The sequence below is a fragment of the Camelina sativa genome, chromosome 12, assembly GCF_030686135.1.
Source record: "Camelina sativa cultivar CO46 ecotype springtype chromosome 12, ASM3068613v1".
NCBI classification, from domain to species: Eukaryota; Viridiplantae; Streptophyta; class Magnoliopsida; order Brassicales; family Brassicaceae; genus Camelina; species Camelina sativa.
In genome coordinates this window covers 2,107,473-2,128,492 of record NC_141891.1, presented here as the reverse complement: position 1 = coordinate 2,128,492, position 21,020 = coordinate 2,107,473, and the positions used below count along the sequence as shown (strand labels likewise).

The window sequence follows — 21,020 nt, the reverse complement described above, 5'->3', positions numbered from 1 at the left end:
TGGTTGGACTTGGATGTATGATATAAAATCATGATAGTTTAATACATTTATGCATTACATCAAACTTTATGAATAGAAATATCTTTTATTTTATTCAATGTCATGTATAATTTATTAATAAAAAATAGGCCAAACAGGGTATTGTAGTCTGTATAGTAGGAAAAAAAAAGTTTTATTTAAGAAGCAAAAATATTGGCCTATTTTTGTCATTATATCCAAAATTTTAATATTGGTCAAGTCAAAAAGTGAAAAATTAATTGTAATAGGGAATCAAATTAATTTTTAAAAGAAATTAATTAACCCATTCAATGAAAATAGGATATAATAGTAAACAACTTCCATATAAAAAAGTAAAATATATATTTTTGTTGACCAAAAAAAAGTAAAATATATTGTTTACAAGTCAGATTTAGGATATGTATATATATGTATACAAACATATCTACTCTTCGATTTTCTCCATAGATCTTTCAGATGAATTCAAATAATGCTAGGGTTTCAGCAAACCAAACAGAGATGAGTAAAGTCATCGAGTGGTCTGATTTACCCAGAGACCTCCTTGACTATATAGCCAACGGTCTCTTCTCCAAAGTCGAGCTTGTACGATTCCGTAGCATCTGCAAAACATGGCGTTCATCTGTGGTGACGAAGAAAAAGCGTTTTCCCAACCACATAAATCGCAACCGTAGACGCCGTCTTTCGTCCTACGATTCTAAAAGGTGTATACTCTCTCCCGCAGCTCTCTGTCGTGTGATTATCTCGTCACGTCCGGACAAAGGATGGCTTATCAAAACCAAAGGTATCTATGGTGTCTCCTCTAAATCGAAACTCCTTTCTCCTCTCTCTCGTAACTCCATCAACTCTCCTTCCGGCAAAACCCTCGACCTTTTGGAGTTCACGGTTTCAGAGATTCATCAATCATATGACGTTCAATATTACGAGCATGGTTCGAATAGCGTAACATCATATAAGTTTCCTAGAGTTGTTCTGGTAAGGGATCTGGTTTTCGTAGTTAATTGCAACATGCAAATCTGGTGGTGCAATAGTAGCGAAATTAATAAACCTTGGGCAAGAATCGTGGATGAAGAAGTTGAAAATTTCTCGGATATACTACTTCACAAAGGTCATCTTTATGCCTTGGACTGGAAAGGTGCAATTTGGTGGATTAGTTTATCTGAGCTCAACATATATCAATACGGTCCATCAACTCCACTGGAATACTACGAGGTTGATTATTGCAAAGAGAGGAAGCTGGTGGAGTATTGTGGAGACCTATGCATTGTTCATCGTTTCTGTAAGATATTTACCGAAAAGAGAGTTAAGGTAGAAAGGACCACCGGTTTTAAGGTTTATAAGATGGACGTGGAAAATGTTAAATGGGTTGAGGTTAAGTCTTTGGGAGATAAAGCTCTTGTGATGGCTACGGATAGTTGTTTCTCTGTCTTGGCTAGAGAGTATTATGGATGTTTGGAGAATTCCATCTATTTTATAGACAAGGTAGGGATAATTAACGACGTTGAAGTGTTCAAGCTTGGTGATGGTAGTATTACTAAAATGGCTGATTCTTCTTCTCAGAGTTGTTTTGAGATGCTTATTCCTTCTTTTGTTTGAGAATATTTTTACTTATCAGTTTTTAATCTTTCGTCTTTGCCCATTAGAGTAAAAATTGTTTTTCAGATTCTGATTTTGTTTGTCACCTTTTTTTTTTTTGGTTACCTATTTTCCTTTCACATTGTCTGATTTTGCTTGTTTACTTAAACTTTTCTAAGTAAATTGAAAATTTGCAAAGGATAAATCGGAATTTGCAGACTTTGAGACCATTTTTAGTGTTTATATTTTGGGGTGCACCGATTAGAGAATCCTTCATGTTTCTCAGAAGGTTTCGACTCCTTGTTTATAACAGTTCAAAACGATGTAACAAGTGTCATGCATGTAAGTTGTAACAAGTGCATCATGCACAATTCTGTTTCTTTTAGCAACTCTCATAGTCTCCGTCTTGCTATCGATCGGACTATGAGGAATCGCCTTTTGTCCTTTCCGACGCCACATCTGCTTTCTCCGCCTCTTCCTCGAGTTTACTTTAGTCTGTCATGTTAATGTGGTGGTATTGGGTAAATTATTTTCGTAATCAGAAGAATAGGTTGTAGACCACTTGTAGTTGTTTAGATGGAATAAAATCTCAACATTATACTATATCATATTTGAATTTGGATTGTGACTATACTGGTACAGACTAGACTATATGATACGCCATTATTCTCCAAACACATTGCCATTGAGTAAAACCGGAATCACGATTGCACAACAAACAATGGTTTGGGGGAGGGATTAATTCCGTTTATTGCTGACCGGGCAACTAAATTATGGTAAAGTTGAGATTATTTGGTTTGGTTTGGTTATCGTCCAATTCAGGTACCCGGTTCGAAAACGGCGTCGTTTCATATTTTATCAATCCCCCCTTCGTCACTTTCCGCAGCGTCTCGAGGAAGCGTCGACAGATTCTTCGAATTTTTTTCCCAGAATCGACGAATGAAACCATCACAAGCACTCGAACAATCGTCTCCAGATATTTGTTAGTTTTTAACGAGGCGGTTGAAGAGTTGAAACATAGATATGAAGAAATCGCCGTTGCCGGTACAGAATGTACAGCGCTCCGATAAGAATGTAGCCGGGAAAGAAGCATTGGTGAAGCTTTTGAGATGGCATTTTGGTCATGCGGATTTCAGAGGGAAGCAATTGGAGGCTATTCAAGCTGTTGTATCTGGTATGTGTTATACATGATTTTTTTTCGCTTTTACTCTTGAACGATTCGTTTGAATTTTGAAATTATTTCGCTACTGTAATTGTCATTGATCATAATCAGGAAGAGATTGTTTTTGTTTGATGCCGACGGGAGGAGGGAAATCGATTTGTTATCAGATACCTGCACTAGCTAAACCTGGAATCGTCCTTGTTGTCTCTCCTTTGATTGGTAATTTTAATTTCATGATTCATGGATTGGAGAATCTGTGTGTTTTGATTGGTGTCTCTAACTATGTGTTTTGTTTCTCTTGTGTTTACCTTCTCAGCTTTGATGGTAAGTGGCATTGTTCCTTTCTTATTTTGGTGTTCTATCTCCTTTACAGCTTTCTTGTTAATGGATTTTGAAGGACCATTCTTTTTTTCTCTTTTGCTAAAAGGAAAATCAAGTAATGGCGCTCAAGGAGAAGGGTATTGCTGCTGAGTATCTCTCTTCCACCCAAGCTGCACATGTTAGGAACAAGGTGATTTGACTATTGTGTGTTTCTTCGTCTGTGTGTATATATATATCTATAACTTAATTCTAAGCTTTGTTTATTCTTGGATGTGATTCTTGAATTTGGTTTTTAGATACATGAAGACCTTGATTCTGGAAAACCATCAGTAAGATTGCTCTATGTTACTCCAGAATTGATTGCGACGAAAGGATTTATGTTGAAGCTGAGAAAACTCCATTCTAGGGGTTTACTAAATCTTATAGCTATAGACGAGGTAAGGACCTTGAAATGCCTAAACAAGAGCTGCTAAGCAGGAGGGCGTAACGTGTTGAACTTGAATGTCCGTTTTAATTTTCTCGAGTGTTTATGTATATGTCAGGCACATTGCATCTCATCATGGGGCCACGACTTCAGGTTTATTATTTGGTGATTGTGTAAGCATTCTTATCTGTGGCCTCTTACTATAGTCTAACTTGTGTTGTCATATTACAGACCTAGTTATCGTCAACTTTCAACCTTAAGAGATTCTTTGGCAGATGTTCCCGTGTTGGCTCTTACTGCTACTGCTGCTCCTAAGTGATTTTCTTTTCCAGTGCATTATAATAAGAACATGTGTGTAGATTGTAGATCTGTTCTCAACAGCAATTTTTTATTTGTAGGGTACAAAAGGATGTTATCGACTCCTTGAGTTTGCGGGATCCTTTGGTCCTCAAGTCTTCTTTCAATCGCCCAAATATCTTCTATGAAGGTTTCCCTTTGACCTATTAATTTGTGTATGATATTTCTCTCTGTAAATTGTTATTATGAGGTATTCCCAATGTTGTTCTGTTTGAGAATCTTTAATTACTATATACAATGGATTTTCAAGTAACGTTTTCCTATCATCTAAACAAATTTTTGTTGGTGCAGTTCGGTATAAAGATCTTATAGATAATGCATATACTGATCTGGGCAACTTGCTCAAGTCTTGTGGAAGTATTTGTGCAATTATCTATTGCCTTGAGCGTACGACTTGTGATGACTTGTCTGTTCATCTCACCAGTATTGGGATCTCTTCTGCTGGTAAAAAACCGTCTCATCTACCTTTATCTGCTTCAATATTGAGCCACAAGCGCTGACATTTTCTTATCTATATGTTTGCAGCCTATCATGCAGGACTCAATAGCAAACTGAGGAGTGCTGTTTTAGATGACTGGCTGTCCTCAAAGAAGCAAGTTATTGTTGCCACAGTGGCTTTCGGGTATGATTTACTCCTGTGAACTACCTTGCATTTGAGTCCTGGGTTTATTGTGATCATCTTATTTGCGTCTTATTATGTTTGGGAGCTCTTGGGGCGCATGGTAAACGCTCTACTGGTTTTTCTTCAGAATGGTAAACGAAGATTCTTTCTCATGTTGCATCTCTCATTTTTTACTTCTTATGTACTGTAGCATGATCAGACTACTGACTTTCTAGGGTATAGATAAGAAGGACGTCAGAATGGTTTGTCATTTAAACATTCCAAAATCAATGGAATCTTTCTATCAAGAGTCTGGTAGAGCAGGTCGGGATCAATTACCCTCAAGAAGTGTACTATATTATGGTGTAGATGACAGAAAGAAAATGGTAATATTGATCTGCTTATGACAATTTTTGGCTTCAAAATTTTCATTCTATGACTCTTTTTTTGTGAGTTTTTTTTAACTTACTTTACCAATCTTTGCTAGGAATTTCTGCTGCGGAATTCGGAGAATAAAAAATCCCAATCCTCTAAGAAGCCTACATCTGACTTTGAACAGGTTAATGATTTCTTGGTTCTTTCAGCTTCTGTGTATAGTAGTTGAAACTTATTCTTATTCATGCTGCATGTATTTAGATTGTGAAATACTGCGAAGGTTCTGGATGCCGAAGAAAAAAGATTCTAGAGAGCTTTGGTGAAGAGGTGTGACTTGTATTTTACTGATTCAGTCAAATTTCTTAACGCTCTATTAAGGTAAGCTGCTAATTTTCTTGTTCCAAGCAGTTTCCTGCGCAGAAATGCAAAAAAACGTGTGATGCATGCAAGCATCCAAATCAAGTTGCTCATTCCTTGGAGGAGCTCATGACTACTGCCTCACGAAGACAAAATTCTTCTCGAATTTTCATCACCAGGTTTTGCCTTTAACCGCATCTAAATATGCGTCGCAAGGTATACAAACTCTTTAACTGAACTCTGTACCCTTTCTTTTGCAAGCTCGAACGAAATGACCAATGAGGGACAGTACTCTGAGTTTTGGAATCGTAATGAAGATGGAAGCAATTCCGATGAGGAAATTTCAGATTCAGATGGTAACTCACTTGCTTGATATATAAGCGCATGCATATCCAATCTTTTCGATTAAAAACTTCTTGTAGCTTTTAAATGTCTAACTCACATGTTGATTCACTTACATCCAGATGCCAATGAGGCTGCCAAAAGCCTAGCAGAACCTAAACTATCAAAAAAATTGGGGCTAGACGAGAAACTGGTTTTACTAGAGCAAGCTGAGGAAAAGTACTACGAAAGGAACAAACAGGTTTGGTAACAATTTCACTTTATCTTCTTTAGAAACAGAAGTTGAGATCATTCTTTCAGTTTAACTTAGCAAAGCCTATTGGAACCGTTTGCAGGTCAAAAAGTCGGAGAAGAACGCAATATCTGAAGTACTAAGGGAATCCAGCAAGCAGAGACTCTTGGATGAGTTGACACGAGTACTTCAGCAGCTCGCCAGTGTTAAGGAGTAAAAATCTCTATCTTCTCAAGTGTTTTTAGTTTCAGAAGCTTAATGAGTCGGTCTCTTTTCTCATTAATTGGAACCTCGAAATTAATTTTGCAGGATTGATTCCCAAAAAGCAAGCGAGTTTCTTGAAAACGAGTGCTATAGAAAATATAGCAAAGCAGGGAAATCGTTTTACTACTCGCAGATAGCTAGTACTGTTAGATGGTTAGGAACTGCAAACAGAGACGACCTAATGACCCGACTTAGCTCAGTGGTCAGTTCAGGTGGAGAAGAAGAACCAATAAAAGAGCCGTTACTGGTAGAACATTCTGAGAACATAGAGGAAGAAGATGATGGCAAGATTAACACTACCGAGTCACATGTTGATGAAACGACACAAAAGCTAGTGGTGAGTCCGAGCCGTTCGCCTATTAAGCTTCCACATGTTCCGTCATTCTCAGAGTTCGTCAACAGGAGAAAAATGAAGCTAAACACATCGGCAGATAAATCTTCTGAAGGTTTTGATGACAAGAAACCGGCAAAGATAATGAAGCTTCAATAAAAAAAAGTAGTAGCTAAAAACCCTCAGGATATCAGTTCACTAGCCAACAACGGTTTTTCATTTTTCTTTTTGTAGTTTAGCTTTTAGCATCGGTCGCAATGTCTCTTAAAGTCGTAACATATACAATAATTAGTGTTCTACCCGATTTGTGACAAGTATTTCATTCACATGATTAAAACTTGACATTTGCTGTGTAAATAAATTGGCTATTTTTCTTTTATCATTTAACAGAAGGACGACGTATTACACACGCATATGACATCCCAATATACAATTAGCACATATAAATAACTCACAAGTGACAACTACCACATTAAAGAAAAAAGATCTACAAATTTAAGATTTAAAAAGAACTTAATTAAGACAAAGAAAAATCTAAAGATTCTCCACTGCTTCCCCTATCCAAAACGCCAACTGCTTTCTTTTGTTTTTCCGTAAAAAACGCTCACTAATTTCAAAAAAAGCACAACTATATATTTTTTTTTTTGGAAAATTTCCTTCAATCGTATATTATTATATTTATAAGATACGATCCGAGATCTAGTGGATATTTTTTTTCCAAAAGCCTATGAGATACACCGCATGGAGAAACTAGAGACTGATGAATCAACGGCGGCTCCAGCGAAAACCCTAGCGTGATCACTCTCTTGACCGTAATCCATCATCGGACGGTACTCTAAATCATCATCGTGATCGTAAACAAACTCCGGCATCTCAATCTCGTTCCTCCTCACATGTTCCCATAGATAATCAACTCTGCTTATGTACCTCAGCTTCCCGTACAACCTAATCACCACACCAATTAATCAAAACGAGTCCAATAACAAAAAAAAGTCGTTGACCAGAAAATTAATTTAAAAAAAACGCGGCGGTTAGATTATATTATTATTACTCACCCGCCGGAGAATAGGAATCGGCCACAAGTAGCGAGGAAGAGACGTGATTGAAGACCAGGATGAAGGAAGTAAACCTCTTGGAGATTGTCTCTGACGTTAACTGGAATCGCGTCGTAGATCGCTCTAAGAGCTGAGATTCCTGGGAAATTCTCGCTCCTCTGTACTCCGGTGTGAACGTAAAGCACGGCGAATGGTTTTCTTCCTAATCGAGGAAAGATCTTCTCCTCTAGATACTTCTTTAACACATCTAGTGATAGAAATCGTGCTGATTTGACAAGCAAAGAAAAAACTCGAATTAGAAGATTTCAAATAGAGAAAAAAAAAAGAAACAGAACTGATTTGTTATGAGTTGAGTACCTGGAAAGAATTTTCCGATGATACGAAGGATCTTACGGCCATGTTTGTCTCTGCCATGGATCTTAAAGATCTCAAGCTTTTCGATCAGCTGCTCTTGTTCGATCTCTGAAATCTGAGAACTACTCATATCGCTTCTCTCTCTCTCTGTATCTTGTTTCGTCGGTAAAAATCACAGTAAAGAAAGATGAACAACAAATGAGGCGAGTGAAGAAGAAGGTGATGATCAGTTTTAAAAAGGGGGAAGAAAAAATATTAAAAGAAATAGTGAATTAAATTGGAGGGTAATGTGAGAAACGACGGGGATTTTTCGAATATTCTATAGCATCTTCCTTTTTTATCATCATCATCATCTATCGCACCTCTTTGTGGGTCCTATACTTCACGGTTATTATCATTTGTGCCCTCTCTTTTTGATCTTTCTTCGTTAACCGAAACTAATCTGGTCCCTTCGTTTTTTTTCCCCTGCATCATCTAACGGCTACTGCTTTTTTTATTTTACTCTTTTCCCGCGCGCGCTCTTAAGCGTTACGTCTCATCAGTCCTCACATGATTCATCATGTTATTGGATAAGGCTCATCTGAGATTACTGATATATTGAGCAACCCTAAATCAAATCATTGCTTATCTCCTTACCTTACACTAATAAATAATAAATATCTCGATGATATTATCTATCCTATGGAATCTTCGAAAAAATAAAACTTTAATCTAGTTGCATATCAAACGGATAATAACGCCGAAATTTGTGGATCATTACAATATTCCAAAAAAAAGAAAAAAAAACAAGGAGGCACATGCAAGGAAACTATTCAGAAGGAAATCTTGGGACTAATTCTTCAATTAAGTATCCCATATTATATACAATCATCTACGCGTACATCATATACTCTTACATAAAACCACACTTCTCGGTTTTAAGATACACATAAGAAATATCACTACCAGATGACTGCAGATTCTCAAATATGAGTAGAAGAAACCTAGCAATGTTTGGAACCTATATCATCTTTATATGGTCAAATAGTGAAGGGTAAGAGATATGTCATGAAGCCTTAACCTCCTATGGCAATAACAATGAATTTCATTCACTTGCATTTGCATAGAACCACCCTATAGCTATCATGATCAATCAAGCAAAGAACAATCACGAATTCACCTAATTCTTTTCTTCTACAATACAACATTTACTGTAGTTGATTGGCCTCATTTGCCTGATCAAGGCTGAATCCAGACATCTCTGCTAGTTGAGCGAGTTCTATTTCTCCGCTTAAGACCTAAAGAATAAAAGTGGTAATATAGAAATGTCATACGATGAAATGTACTAAGGATTCAGAGGATCTACTCACCTGATCATTTATTATCCACGTTGGAAATCCTTCGATCCCTGCATCTGCACATGCCTTGAGTATCTTTGTTCCTTTCTTATATCCATCCGGAAAACATTCCACATAATTCAGTTGTTTTGCCGCTTCTCTTCCAAACATCTATAAATGGATATATAAGTTACATGAACATAATTATATAAATGCATGTTACTGATTCCTTGCAAACCGATTATAAGAACTACCTCTTTTTGCTCTAAGCAGTGAGAACACCAGAATGCCCCATACATTCTGGCTCCAATGGAGTTTAGATGTTTTGCTAAGGCAATAGCATAAGGGCTCGACGATGAAGTGATCTCTGTTCTAAAATATGGCAGTTCAATGTCACCAGAACTGGAAGCAGTGAAACAAAAAAACTATCCACGTTAAAAGATATCACCTGATAAGACCCATTCATCTTTGCAAAACAATTTCTTCACAACTTGTTACAAAGGTCTAAAGTTGCCATCAGATTTCCGATAGAAAACTATGAACTTAGATTACCGTGACGGGATTGGTTGAGCAGTACTGTACGAAGCAGTCAAGGAGGCAACTACTATGATTGCCAAGCATATTTGTAATCCTACAACTTGCTTTATCTCCTGCAACTTCACATCCTACCACATGCATGGAGCACATAAACATAATCCAACCTTTAGAAGTTATTTTGAGTTAAAATACAATAAATCTCTAAAGAAACAGAAATAAAAGGATACCTTTAAAGAGAGGAAAAATAGACTGAATGATATGAAAGCAGACACTAGACAATACAGGCATGAAGATCCTGAGAGTTTTGTACTAAGGATATACAGAAAATATGCACTAGCAGATGCCATTGCAGTCGTTGTCCCAAATAACGCAAAACGCCCATTGGTCTTACTAATTCCAAACGGTAGATTATCTTCCGCAAGCTCTGCACTTAGAGCGGTTACTAAGCCATACATAACAAATCCAATCACTGGGAGAGGAACACCTGGCAAAATGTAAAATGATTGTCACTGAGTTCAGCTTTCAAACACATCATACTTCCAAGACAATAAGGGTCAACAATGCCGGAGCATAGGACAAAGAAGAAAAACAAATCACTACATACTACACAAGTGGAGTGAAGTATACTATTCAACTTCAACAGTTCTATGTATGCTAAAGTTCTGAAGCCATATATATAGCCTTTAGCACAGATTCACAAAGATAATCACATGCGAGTGTTTGATCATGCCTACTATATGAGTGGAAAAAACTTCACCAGAACCTAAAAATTAGCCAATTAATCAAGAGAGGTCTCCATAAATACAAATTTAAAACTAATCTGCAAACAGTTTAGTCAATTACTGAAACTATAGATTCAGGACTGCATAAATTCATACAATCTCAAAAGTCAATTGCAAATTCCAAACCATAACTACGTAAATCAAACGCTGCAGTCAAAAAAGCGTTAGGGAAATACCGAAAACAGCAGCGTAATCGCTGTTCAGGACATCTCCACAAGTGCCACCACCAATAGGGCAAAACGCATCAGAGCCAGTGACCTTAAGGTAAGTCAAATACGCTGTATCTAACATCCCAATACCGCCAAGTACGGTGTACCAGTTGTATGTCGAACTGGTAGTCGTGGATACTTCACTCGATGAGGAGGGAGAAGACAGCGACGGCGCCGAATCCTCACCATTCTCCGGCTCAGATGAAGAACATTTGATCGGAATCGCCGGAAATCTCCGGCTAGAGACCTAATTAAGAACATCTGACTTCAACTGACCGATCACTTTATTCATTCAACCATCACAGAAGAAAGACAATACTAAAACTTACCTCAAACCGTCTCGGATAAGGAGTTAATGACGGAGGAGGAAACTCAAAGAAGCCAAAACGAAACTGGCAAGACGATACGGAGACAAACCTCGCCATCATCGTCGTCGTCAAACAAGCGCTCTATTCCACCATTGTTAACTTCTTCCCCTCAGCTTTTTCCACTATCTCAGCCACTCACTTGTTTCAATAGTGGGCCTAAGAGAGGCCCAAATATTATCTATTAGTTACCATAAATAAGCCCCTTAAGATTGGGCCTTTCGGTCGTCTTATCTTATCCGAGTCAGCAAGTTATCCTCTTCTACACGACTCACGAGGCACGGAGTTGGACTTATCAATCTACGCATGGCTCTTACATTACATTCTTGGAATCGACTTTGCTCCATAATTGAATTTATCCGTAAAATGATAGAGACTCCAAGATCGGACATAAAACTTGCTGACGCGACACGACACCAATACTCTGTATATATATAATAAACGCAAGAGAAGAACTGAAGAAGTATCTTAAGTAGACTCGAAGCATCTAAGAGAAAAAGAAGAAAAAAAAAGAAATGGAAACTACGGCTTTAAACACAACCGCACGAATTGGGAACTGGTCATTGGCTATTTCTCCACCTCTACAAACATGTGGATCGTTCAACTTGCAGTTACCAACACGAAAAAGTGTTATTGTAGCAAATCTTCAAAACTCAAACTTCCGATGGTGAGCAATGATCGGAATCTCTCTTTTTTCTCTCTCTCTCTCTCTCTCAAGTTTGGATTATATGAGTTATCATTAAATATCTATGTGAGTAGTACTAACTTAGTTCTCGTTGAAGGAGGAAAGCAACGACAACTAACAGAGGAAATGTTGCAGCAGAGGCAGCTAGAGTTCCTACATCAGTACCGGTAAGAGTGGCGCGTGAGCTAGCTCAAGCAGGTTACAAGTATCTCGACGTGAGGACACCAGACGAATTCAGTATCGGACATCCGACTAGAGCCATCAACGTACCTTACATGTACAGAGTTGGATCAGGTTATTATTTATTCATCACCCACCTTTACTCTTTACATTCCTCTGTTCTTAAACAGAGGAACAGCTGAATGGAAAACTTAAAACTAACCAAAAGCCAAAAACGCTGCAGGAATGGTCAAGAACCCGAGTTTTCTAAGACAGGTCTCGTCCCATTTCAGAAAACACGACGAAATCATCATCGTAAGTTTACGTTTTAGCAAGACCCTGATGAGAACAATCTCTCTCTTTTTAACATCATCTTTGAGGATCAGAGCATAATAATTAAAACTACTATTGTAGGGTTGTGAGAGCGGAGAAAGGTCTATCATGGCTTCAACTGATCTTCTCACTGCTGTAAGTGTGATTCACTTCTACTTAAACAGCTTAGTGATAGAATTAGTTACAACAGTTTCCTGATTTAGAACAAACGATTTTTACAGGGATTCACGGCGGTCACAGACATTGCTGGGGGATACGTCGCTTGGACGGAGAATGAGCTCCCAGTAGAAGAGTGAAAACACACATGACATGACCAAACCACCTCCTGTAATTATCAATAATTTATGTAGATGTTCTCAACCCAAGTGTTTCTGTAATGACATCGTTTATGACCAAATTAATAAGAATACTTGCTTCATAAGAACGGCTTCAAAAGAATGGTTTAAACACTCTGCAGTGATCATTGTATCAAAAGGAAATTGATTTAGAAAAATAATACATGGACAAAAAGAGCGAGGCTCTAAGAGGACTGTACAAAAGGAAAACGAGAAAGTGTGTAGAGCTCTATCAAACCGATCAAACCACAGTTTCAGGGCACTCGAGAGAGTGTCAACGATGGCCTTTTCTTAGGCCTGAAAAGTAACCACCATGTTTATCATTTTGGTGCTCATAATACTTAATGTAAATTCTCTATAAATTAATATTATTATAAATGAATAAAATATCATAGTCCCCATATTTTTAATATAATTAATAGAGGGTTTTGATGTACAAAGACTAGTTTTGATTAAAAATGTTATGATCATATACAGATCTTTACAACATTTTGTAATCTAACATATATAGCAATTTAAAATCCTCATTTTCTTACAATAAGTTTATATGCCTTTTAGTTTAGATAGGCCCAATTAAACAGTGCGTACCGTTGATTCCCAAAAAAAATCTCATAGCCAACTTCGTCTTACCCGGAACAGTGATTGGAGAGAGAGCAAAATTTTTGAAGGAAACCAAAAATCGAAGTCGCAAGAATATGGAAGAATATCATTTCGAATGGAGCCGTCGGTTCTCTTAAGTTTAGACTTCAAAATGTTGATTGTACATAAAGTATTCAAATATTAACAAAGATAGATGTTTGTTCTTGTATGTGTTGCATGTACATGACCAAATTGGAATATGATCAAACCTAAGCTTAAGGTATATTTTTTTTTTTGCACAAAGTATGTTCTTTATAAACATAAGTTTCACATTAATTTTTAATTTATTTTAGTCCTCACATAGAGTATTTTGTTATTTAAGACTTTTTTGTCTCAAGTATTAATTAATAATATCTAAAATAATTTGCTTTATTTAAGATATTTAATAAATAGTATATCTACCCATTAATAATTTGTTATAGTCCTCACATTAATAGTTTGTCGCAACTTATTTGCTGAGCTAACCATTAAAGCTGTTATTTTCTCTGCATCTTGCAGAAGACACGGTGGCTGACTTCCTCACCGCCGCTATGTTCGGGTTAAGCTTCCTTGTCGACTCCACTGATGCAATGATTTTCCTTCATTTGGTGTGCTTAAAGATCTTGAAAGCATAAATCTGCTGCTTCTGGCCTTGGAAAGAAGTTGTACACATACTAGAGCCGCCATGATCATCGCGTAGATGTTGAGGAAAAAAGATGATTTCCGGGAAATGAGAGTGTTTTGACCTTAGGATTTGTGACCCCTTCATAACTGACTAGGCTTGGGCTTTATTTTCTAAACGTGTGCTTAATCTTTTAATAACTTGAGTCGTATCGTTTTATTTTTTTTGTTAATCACATCTCACATTCTCACTAATGAATGACCGTTGACGGGTGATAATAGAACTTATATTATTTATTTAGCCACTCTAATCTTTAAAAGTTAAATTTCATACAGTATAAATAACTTCAAGATTGGTTCATATGTATTTCCAGTTTAATTAAACAAAATAGGTTTGTTTGTTTTTCTCCTCAGCTTAGCTTTCCACTATCTCAGCCACTTGTCTCAATAGTCTTAGGCCCAAAAGTTATCTATTTGTTACCAAAATAAGCCAATTAATATTGGGCCTTTCTGTCGCCTTTATGTAGATGTTCTAATAATATTTGTTTATGACCAAATTAATAATAATACTTGCTTCATAAGAATGGCTTCAAAAGAATGGTTTAAACTTTATTGACTTGTAATGCAACTCAAACTCTGCAGTAATCATAGTATCAAAAGGAAATTGCTCTAGAAAAATAATACATGGACAAAAAGAGCGAGGCTCTAAGAGGACTGTACAAAAGGAAAACGAGAAAGTGAGTAGAGCTCTATAAAAACCGATCAAACCACAGTTTCAGCGCACTCGAGAGAGTGTTAACGATGGCCTTTTCTTAGGCCTGAAAAGTAACCACCATGTTTATCCTTTTGGCGCTCATCTTCTCCAACCTGGTGGTTTCACAATATATTATTGCTCAGAATTGCGTTGGTATAGGTATAATATAACTGGTCAGAGAGATATAATGATATAGCAATTACCTCGTGGACTAGTATGTTAAGCATTTCTATGATTTCTGCAAAATCGGGTCTTTGAGCTGGGTCTTGCTGCCAACATTTCTCAAGAAGTTCAGTCAGCTTTGGGTGTGTTTGCTTTGGAATCTTTGGTCGAAGTCCCTGTTAAATAATACAAGTCATTGTGCTAAAGCCTCTCAACAAGGCACAAGAAATAACTGTAAATCCCTATAAACATGATACCTTTTGGACAACGCCAACAGCAGCTTGCAGTGGAGTCAAGTAAGCGTATGGCAGCTGTATTCATTAACACACAAAAGATAACGAGTTTAGCAACTTTCTAGCAAAAGTTTAACACACAAAAGATAACGAGTTTAGCAACTTTCTAGCAAAAGTTAAAAACAAAAAATGTTTTCACTCATTAAGAATCTTACTTCACCAGTCAAAAGTTCCCACAGCACAATCGCGTAGCTAAAAACATCTGCCCTGTGATCATAAGGTTTGTGCTCAATGACCTGAGTTCACAAAGTCTAGTGTCAAAAGCACGGAAAGCCAAAAAATAATAAAAACAAGACAAAGAAGTATAATACCTCTGGTGCCATCCATCGGTATGTCCCTGTTTCAGCTGTCATGACCCCTGACTCAGTCTGCACTCTGGCAACCCCAAAATCGGCAACCTTGACGACCTGTTTCAATATTATGTAGAATTTAAAGACATGCACCTCTGTTCTGTTCAAATGAAAAGAATTTTGCGGAGACAGAAGGTGGAAAGACTACATAAACTGTGGCCAAAGATTGAGGCTTACTTCATGTTCGTCCATAAGAAGATTAGCAGTCTTAAGGTCTCTATGAATGATATTGTTCTGATGCAGATAGTTCATTCCTTTAGCGACGTCAAGTGCCACTTTAAGCAAAGATTGAATTTTAAAAACGCCTTTGTGTTTGTGAAGAAAGTCATAGAGGCTCCCCCGAGTCATGAACTCTGGTACAAAAAGCATAAAATCAGCTGACCATGAATGCATATAGAAAGCCAAAACTAGCAAATGAAATGTTAGGGTATTATATAGTATATACTAAAGAAGAATCTATAGGAACCCGAACCTCAATGTCTTGCTGAAACAACTTTCTCACCATGCATGAAGATACAGAACCAACAGAAAAATAAACAATCTTCGATGGAACCAGTTACCTATTCAGAATCTACTGACAACTTACCCGTCACAATGCAGAGGTTTGGTGATCGTGTGCATGCACCGATAAACTGGACAACATTTTTATGCCGAACTTTCCTACAAATAGGAAATTCAGTAAGAACCGTCCTCTACTGAGAAAATTAGTGCATGTCTCTGAATTTCAACTTTTTTTAATGGACGTTAGTTGTACAAAAATGAGGGGGCACCTCATTATATACACTTCCTGAGAAAACTCTCGTAGCATTTCCGCATTTACACGCTCAGGCTTGAGAATTTTGATGGCTACCTCCTGACTACAATAGGTTCCTCTAAATCTGCATAGCCATCAAGAATTCTACATTTGTTAACTTCCTAACACTGTTTAAAAAGAAGAGAATTTTGGAATACTAAAACTCACAGTTCCCCATATGATCCACATGCCACTTTTTTTTCAATGCTGAGTTGTTTCATGTCAATTTCCCACTCATCAGTTCCATCAGTAGGTATTTCAACACAAGCAGGTAGCAGCTCGTTGGTCGATTTGTCATGCTCAAAGAAAGTAATAGATTTCTGTTTTGAACAAGGTTGATCCTGCAGAGCAGCCAGTGTGGAATATGGAGACATGACAACTATCAAAATTGATTCAAACCATAGCAACAATACATCAGTACAGCGTCAGATTCAGTTTTGGAGCGAGCTAATGTTACTTATAGCATTAGTTGCATTTTCAGAAATGAAGCTGAGAATGAGGCATGGAGAATATATAAAGTATCACATGAAGATAATAAATTCTTATGACAAGAAAATTATAAGAGATACCTTAAGCTTCCTTATCTCCTTCCCCAATGCATCTTTTAAACCTTCTGTTTCCTGTATTTCCAAAGTGCATAAAGTTTTTCAACCAGCTTAGTGATGACAGGGACATAAAGTCATCTACTTAATACATCAGTCACAAGTCAATTACCTAATACATAAAGTGATTAATTCAATGGTCAATATCTTTCAAAGTCATTTACTTAGTACACATGATGGTTCTGAAAGATGTGATCCATACAGAAAACTGATATTATACCTCCTGGGACCAACCATCAACAACGAATACATCCAGAGAGAAACCATCAGCGGTAGAGAAAGCATGAGCCTCTTGAATATTCAATCCAAGTTCACCAAGCATAGAAGTTAACTGCAACAAGAGACAGTTTCTCGCTCAGATATTGACTTAATGGAATAAACAACCACCCATTCTCTACATAACTGTGTCAGTGTATCTAATGGATACTTAAAAAGTGCATTTAACCAGTGGAAACAAAATGCACATATTTGTATTTTGGGAATTATAAACATTACTCAACTCAACTAAGAAGAAATTTACAGAAATTGTTAAAGAACACCAACTCACAAGTTTTCCATTATGAGAGCTGACATAAAAGAAATGGAAAAAACAATGTATCAACCAACCTGACTAAGGAGTTTCGGCTTGTCTATTGTTGAAAAGGTGATTTCGTGCATCGGTCTATAAGATAGGAAAGGGATCATAATGTCACCACATATGAGAGGACGATTCCAAGCTACAGAGTATTTCTCAGTAATTATATGCAGACAAGACTAGAGGAATACAATATAACAGAAGAAATTTCACCGAGAATTAGGCAAGTGTGCATTGACAGCACTATCATCATCTTCAGCATGATCTTTGTATGCTTGTGTAAGAGCCTCAAAATTAGGAGAAGAACCAAAAGTTGGAGGTGCAAGAACCCTTTTTTAACAGGAAGCAAAAAAAAAAAAAAGTAGTAATGTTACTGAAAAACTCTAAAGATCAGCCAAAATATCTATAGAACAGCATAGATCCCTACCTGCTCGAGTTGTAAGAGCTTTGAGCATCTTCCTTAACCGCAGGATCTGAAGAATCAGCGTCACCAGAATTACCATTCAACGTGGGAGAAACCTGTAAGGAAGGAAACACAAGGAGGACTAGTCAAGTCAGTAAGAGTACCATGCAGCTAATTCAAACAAAAGATTTCAGTATCAAACACGAATCAAAGCTTTAATCAAACCTGAACACAACGAACTTCAAAAACAGGTCTAGTAGCAGGATCTTCAGCTAACTTCAGTAACCTCTGATGAGTAAGAACATCTTCTGCCCTCTCAACATTTACATCCAGAGCATATCTTTAAGACAACAAAACATAAGTAAACTTGCATCATCATCATCAGTACTAACTAAACGAGGAAAAGTGACTAAGAGCGAACCTACAAAAACACGTGGTAATAACCAGTTTACATTCAGACAAGAAAATGACAAAAAAAAAAAAAAAATCCATGTTATTTAAGAATACCGAGCAGGGAGACGATTGAAGTGAAGCCAGAGCTGATCATCAAAACCAGGGAAATTAGCTTCTTCGTAATTGAATTCTTGAATACGCTGAAGAACCTCACCGTAGACCTCGAGTTTCATACGATGCTGTCTAGGGTTTTCTTTAGATACAGAAGCAACGACGGCTCTGCTTCCGCAACTCTCCTCTGTCTCCTCTTTGATCGCCATCGGGATTAACAGAATCCACGAACGAACGAACGGGTGGATCAAGAAATTGAAAGACACAAAAAAAAAAAAAAACAGCTACAGTAAACAAACAAACAAAAAACATAAACAGTAGGATTGATCTCTTTCTTCGATCCAAAAGCCACACAACAAAATTAAAAAAAAAAAGGAGATTGATCCAAGATTCAAGAGTAAAAAAAAGATGAGAGAAGAGAGAGAGAGAGTGAGATGATGATGAAAAAGCCAGGGAGGACCATGAACGTTTCGTTGGTGTAAACACGTAGGAGCTTGTCCACGTCATCATCGTGTTGAGTTGGGTGGGTCTATATGAGTGTGGGTCACGGGGGCAAATACTCTCTTTTTATCTTTAAAGAGAGCTCTCTCTCTCTCTCTAAATGGATAATGGACCATTGTTTGCCCTTTTTTATTTGCTATTAGATAATTTTGTATGGATGGTATGGTGGTGATCTCATCTTTTATGTAGAAAAAAAATCAAGGAAAACGAGATGGTGGATCATGGATCGGTGATGGATGATGCCATTATATAATTTTCTTTTCCTTTTTTGCTATTTTGTGTGATACAAATTTGATGACATGCTTTTTTATTTTTTTTTCACGATTTGTTTTTTTTTTCCGTAGTTGTATAAGTTTAGTAATTGGTAAGTGGTAGTATATACATCTTTGTTGCAAACACGGGAGTTATGACTTCTTTTTCTCCTACATTAACAAAGTTTTTTTCCCCCAAAAATATATATGTTGCCAAAAAAAATGATCTTAATATGAGGGCCTAATTATAAGTAGTACAGGCACTTCCAATTTTCAATCTTAACGATACAGAACATATCTATTAGGCCCGTGTGGCCCAGCTTCTAAATTAATCAGCGAGAGATATGCTACATCCTTTTACCAAAAGTAAAATTAAGAGTGGCAACAATCGCAAACTTAAGACAAAAATGATACCAGGAATCCTATAACACTAATGGTTCGGTAATTAAAATCGTAGAATGTGAATTATATACTACATACTGTATATAAAATAAATTAATAAGAAATTTACCAACAAAAATATTTTTACAATTGATAATCTTTCTTTTTTTGTCTGGGAAAAAAAAGAAGGAAACAAGAAAGAGGGGAATATTAATACAGCTGTGCGTGCTAACGTGGCAAAAACCAATCAAAGAAACCCAATGATTGGTCAGTCAGTGCGTGCTGACGTTTTGCTTTTGCGTCTCTTCTTTATTAACAAACTAACAAATAAAAAGTATATAACAAACAATTTATAATTTATTAATGACAGTCATATAGTATTAGAATAGGTCAATCAAACAATTATTCCATGAATTTCAATTAATACTTCAGAGAGGTTGACCCAGCTTAATTAACATCTCCTCCGAAACATAACCTCAGAATTCCAAATCTTGAAACCCATAATGTTTCATTACATACACCTTGTCCTTAAACAAACAATCTATATCATCTTAATCAAATCAGCGTAATAAATAAAATTAATGACCACAAGATGCGGTTAAGCCGTTAAGGTAAGGGTCTATTACACGTAGGATATAAAACCAATCATACGAGGCCATGTGTGTAGGAAAAGAGATAAGCCAGTTGCAAGTCGTGTACACGCTAAAACCACCTGAGACGCGTTTCCAAGGTTGGTTTAGCAAATCCCCAAGTTACTACTACTAACAAGTAGAAAACATATGTCATAGACTAACAATGTTTTGTTTCATTACATCACATGACACCCAATTGGTGGTCTCCGTGCATATTATATCTGAATTAGCCGCGTAAACACGATAACATCAAAAATATATAAGAGATAATTAATTAATCTTATCATACGAGACTTTTGTACCTGCATCTTTTATGGTAGAGACATAATTAAAGACAATTATTCCACTAATAAACGATTTTAAGTAACACCTATAAAAGCGTAATGTGGTATTGTTTAATCGCGTAAGTACACAAGCAAATTAAATGAACTAATATATTTTCTTGAAGAATACGTAAATTATAAAAGAAAAAAAAAACAAAGAGGTTAATGATGTTGAACGTCATCGCATCATCATTGCTCCACCACTCCTCTATTTATAGTCTATTTTTTCTTCGTTTTATTTTCTTTTCATTTACACTCTTGTCTTTCCACATTTGGTCCCTTATATGATAGTGCTTCGTCTTCTTCTTCTTCCATTTTTCTTTTATAGCGAATAATCGTCTATCCAAAGAACAGAAACAGAGCAATCTACAACGAAAAAAAGTGTGAAGAAACCAAGTATAGAGAAGAGAACAGTTATGGGGCAATGCTCATCGACGACCAGGATGAGGAGAAAGAGGAAAAGAGGAGAAGAAGAAGGTTGCAGAGAATCAATGGAGAGGAATACAGGATGTTTAGCTATGGTGAAGGAGAGGCGTTCTAGGTTTTATATCGCCCGAAGATGTATTCATATGTTGCTTTGTTGGCACAAATACGCCAATTCTTGATGAGGTTTGTGTTATTAGTATATTCGATAAGTTAAGCACGTATATACGATTATTTTTTTTTACTCTCTGGTCATAGCTTTGTTTTTGGGGTTTCTTTTTTTAGTTTGAAAGTTTCAAGCTTATTAATTTGGCATCTCTCTACCTTTTTGTTTTAAACAAATAAGTAC

General features: G+C 36.7%; 6 protein-coding genes and 1 pseudogene across 19 annotated transcripts; 4 read left to right on the top strand and 3 right to left on the bottom strand.

Annotated features, from left to right (window-relative positions):
• The first annotated feature begins 435 nt into the window (after positions 1–435).
• Positions 436–1,820, top strand: LOC104729622 (F-box protein At4g35733 pseudogene; annotated as a pseudogene). The gene has a single exon (XR_015575273.1). The product of XR_015575273.1 is annotated as an F-box protein At4g35733 pseudogene (transcript).
• Positions 1,821–2,472: 652 nt separating this feature from the next.
• LOC104729621 (ATP-dependent DNA helicase Q-like 3) lies at positions 2,473–6,738 on the top strand. Of its 5 annotated transcripts, XM_010448582.3 has the most exons (19): positions 2,473–2,764; positions 2,864–2,971; positions 3,069–3,076; positions 3,180–3,263; positions 3,370–3,510; positions 3,616–3,650; positions 3,729–3,812; positions 3,896–3,984; positions 4,146–4,298; positions 4,380–4,476; positions 4,604–4,607; positions 4,692–4,841; positions 4,943–5,014; positions 5,092–5,157; positions 5,239–5,366; positions 5,449–5,543; positions 5,652–5,770; positions 5,865–5,974; positions 6,071–6,738. In XM_010448582.3, exons 1-19 carry the CDS (start codon positions 2,614–2,616, stop codon positions 6,513–6,515), a joined length of 2,139 nt encoding a protein of 712 aa, XP_010446884.1. In that variant the 5' UTR covers positions 2,473–2,613; the 3' UTR covers positions 6,516–6,738. The 5 variants fall into 5 exon arrangements, with proteins under 5 accessions (XP_010446884.1, XP_087335065.1, XP_087335066.1 ...); XM_087478939.1 differs by lacking the exons at positions 2,473–2,764; positions 2,864–2,971; positions 3,069–3,076; positions 4,604–4,607 and having other exon boundaries at positions 4,699–4,841; XM_087478940.1 differs by lacking the exons at positions 2,473–2,764; positions 2,864–2,971; positions 3,069–3,076; ... (3 more) ...; positions 3,729–3,812; positions 3,896–3,984 and having other exon boundaries at positions 4,562–4,607; positions 4,699–4,841.
• Positions 6,710–8,612, bottom strand: LOC104729619 (uncharacterized). The gene is made up of 3 exons (XM_010448581.3): positions 7,769–8,612; positions 7,412–7,676; positions 6,710–7,301 (listed from the first exon to the last, which is right to left on the bottom strand). The coding sequence occupies exons 1-3, from the start codon at positions 7,893–7,895 to the stop codon at positions 7,082–7,084; spliced, it is 612 nt and encodes a 203-aa protein (XP_010446883.1). The 5' UTR covers positions 7,896–8,612; the 3' UTR covers positions 6,710–7,081.
• LOC104729618 (thiol-disulfide oxidoreductase LTO1) lies at positions 8,577–11,364 on the bottom strand. Its single transcript, XM_010448580.3, has 7 exons — positions 10,939–11,364; positions 10,577–10,856; positions 9,846–10,102; positions 9,634–9,746; positions 9,336–9,483; positions 9,115–9,252; positions 8,577–9,042 (listed from the first exon to the last, which is right to left on the bottom strand). Exons 1-7 carry the CDS (start codon positions 11,035–11,037, stop codon positions 8,953–8,955), a joined length of 1,125 nt encoding a protein of 374 aa, XP_010446882.1. The 5' UTR covers positions 11,038–11,364; the 3' UTR covers positions 8,577–8,952.
• On the top strand, positions 11,297–12,572 carry LOC104729617 (rhodanese-like domain-containing protein 15, chloroplastic). 2 transcript variants are annotated; one of them, XM_010448579.2, is made up of 5 exons: positions 11,297–11,641; positions 11,757–11,953; positions 12,063–12,133; positions 12,233–12,286; positions 12,373–12,572. In XM_010448579.2, the coding sequence occupies exons 1-5, from the start codon at positions 11,490–11,492 to the stop codon at positions 12,445–12,447; spliced, it is 549 nt and encodes a 182-aa protein (XP_010446881.1). In that variant the 5' UTR covers positions 11,297–11,489; the 3' UTR covers positions 12,448–12,572. The 2 variants fall into 2 exon arrangements, with proteins under 2 accessions (XP_010446881.1, XP_087335069.1); XM_087478943.1 differs by having other exon boundaries at positions 11,328–11,641; positions 12,233–12,290.
• Positions 12,573–14,309: 1,737 nt separating this feature from the next.
• On the bottom strand, positions 14,310–19,090 carry LOC104733049 (serine/threonine-protein kinase STY17). 8 transcript variants are annotated; one of them, XR_015574802.1, is made up of 16 exons: positions 18,164–19,011; positions 17,882–17,996; positions 17,681–17,772; positions 17,467–17,583; positions 17,286–17,340; positions 16,900–17,010; positions 16,647–16,697; positions 16,246–16,456; positions 16,055–16,162; positions 15,757–15,944; positions 15,462–15,637; positions 15,246–15,341; positions 15,090–15,170; positions 14,899–14,952; positions 14,683–14,817; positions 14,310–14,592 (listed from the first exon to the last, which is right to left on the bottom strand). XR_015574802.1 is itself a non-coding variant. In XM_087478935.1 (16 exons), exons 8-16 carry the CDS (start codon positions 16,449–16,451, stop codon positions 14,521–14,523), a joined length of 1,002 nt encoding a protein of 333 aa, XP_087335061.1. In that variant the 5' UTR covers positions 16,452–16,456; positions 16,647–16,697; positions 16,900–17,010; positions 17,286–17,340; positions 17,467–17,583; positions 17,681–17,772; positions 17,882–17,996; positions 18,164–19,090; the 3' UTR covers positions 14,310–14,520. The 8 variants fall into 8 exon arrangements, 6 of the variants coding, with proteins under 6 accessions (XP_087335061.1, XP_087335059.1, XP_087335060.1 ...); XR_015574801.1 differs by having other exon boundaries at positions 16,246–16,418; positions 18,164–18,877; XM_087478935.1 differs by having other exon boundaries at positions 15,871–15,944; positions 18,164–19,090.
• Positions 19,091–20,522: 1,432 nt separating this feature from the next.
• LOC109128072 (small polypeptide DEVIL 17-like) lies at positions 20,523–20,979 on the top strand. The gene has a single exon (XM_019233798.2). The coding sequence runs from the start codon at positions 20,665–20,667 to the stop codon at positions 20,851–20,853; it is 189 nt and encodes a 62-aa protein (XP_019089343.1). The 5' UTR covers positions 20,523–20,664; the 3' UTR covers positions 20,854–20,979.
• Positions 20,980–21,020: the final 41 nt, after the last annotated feature.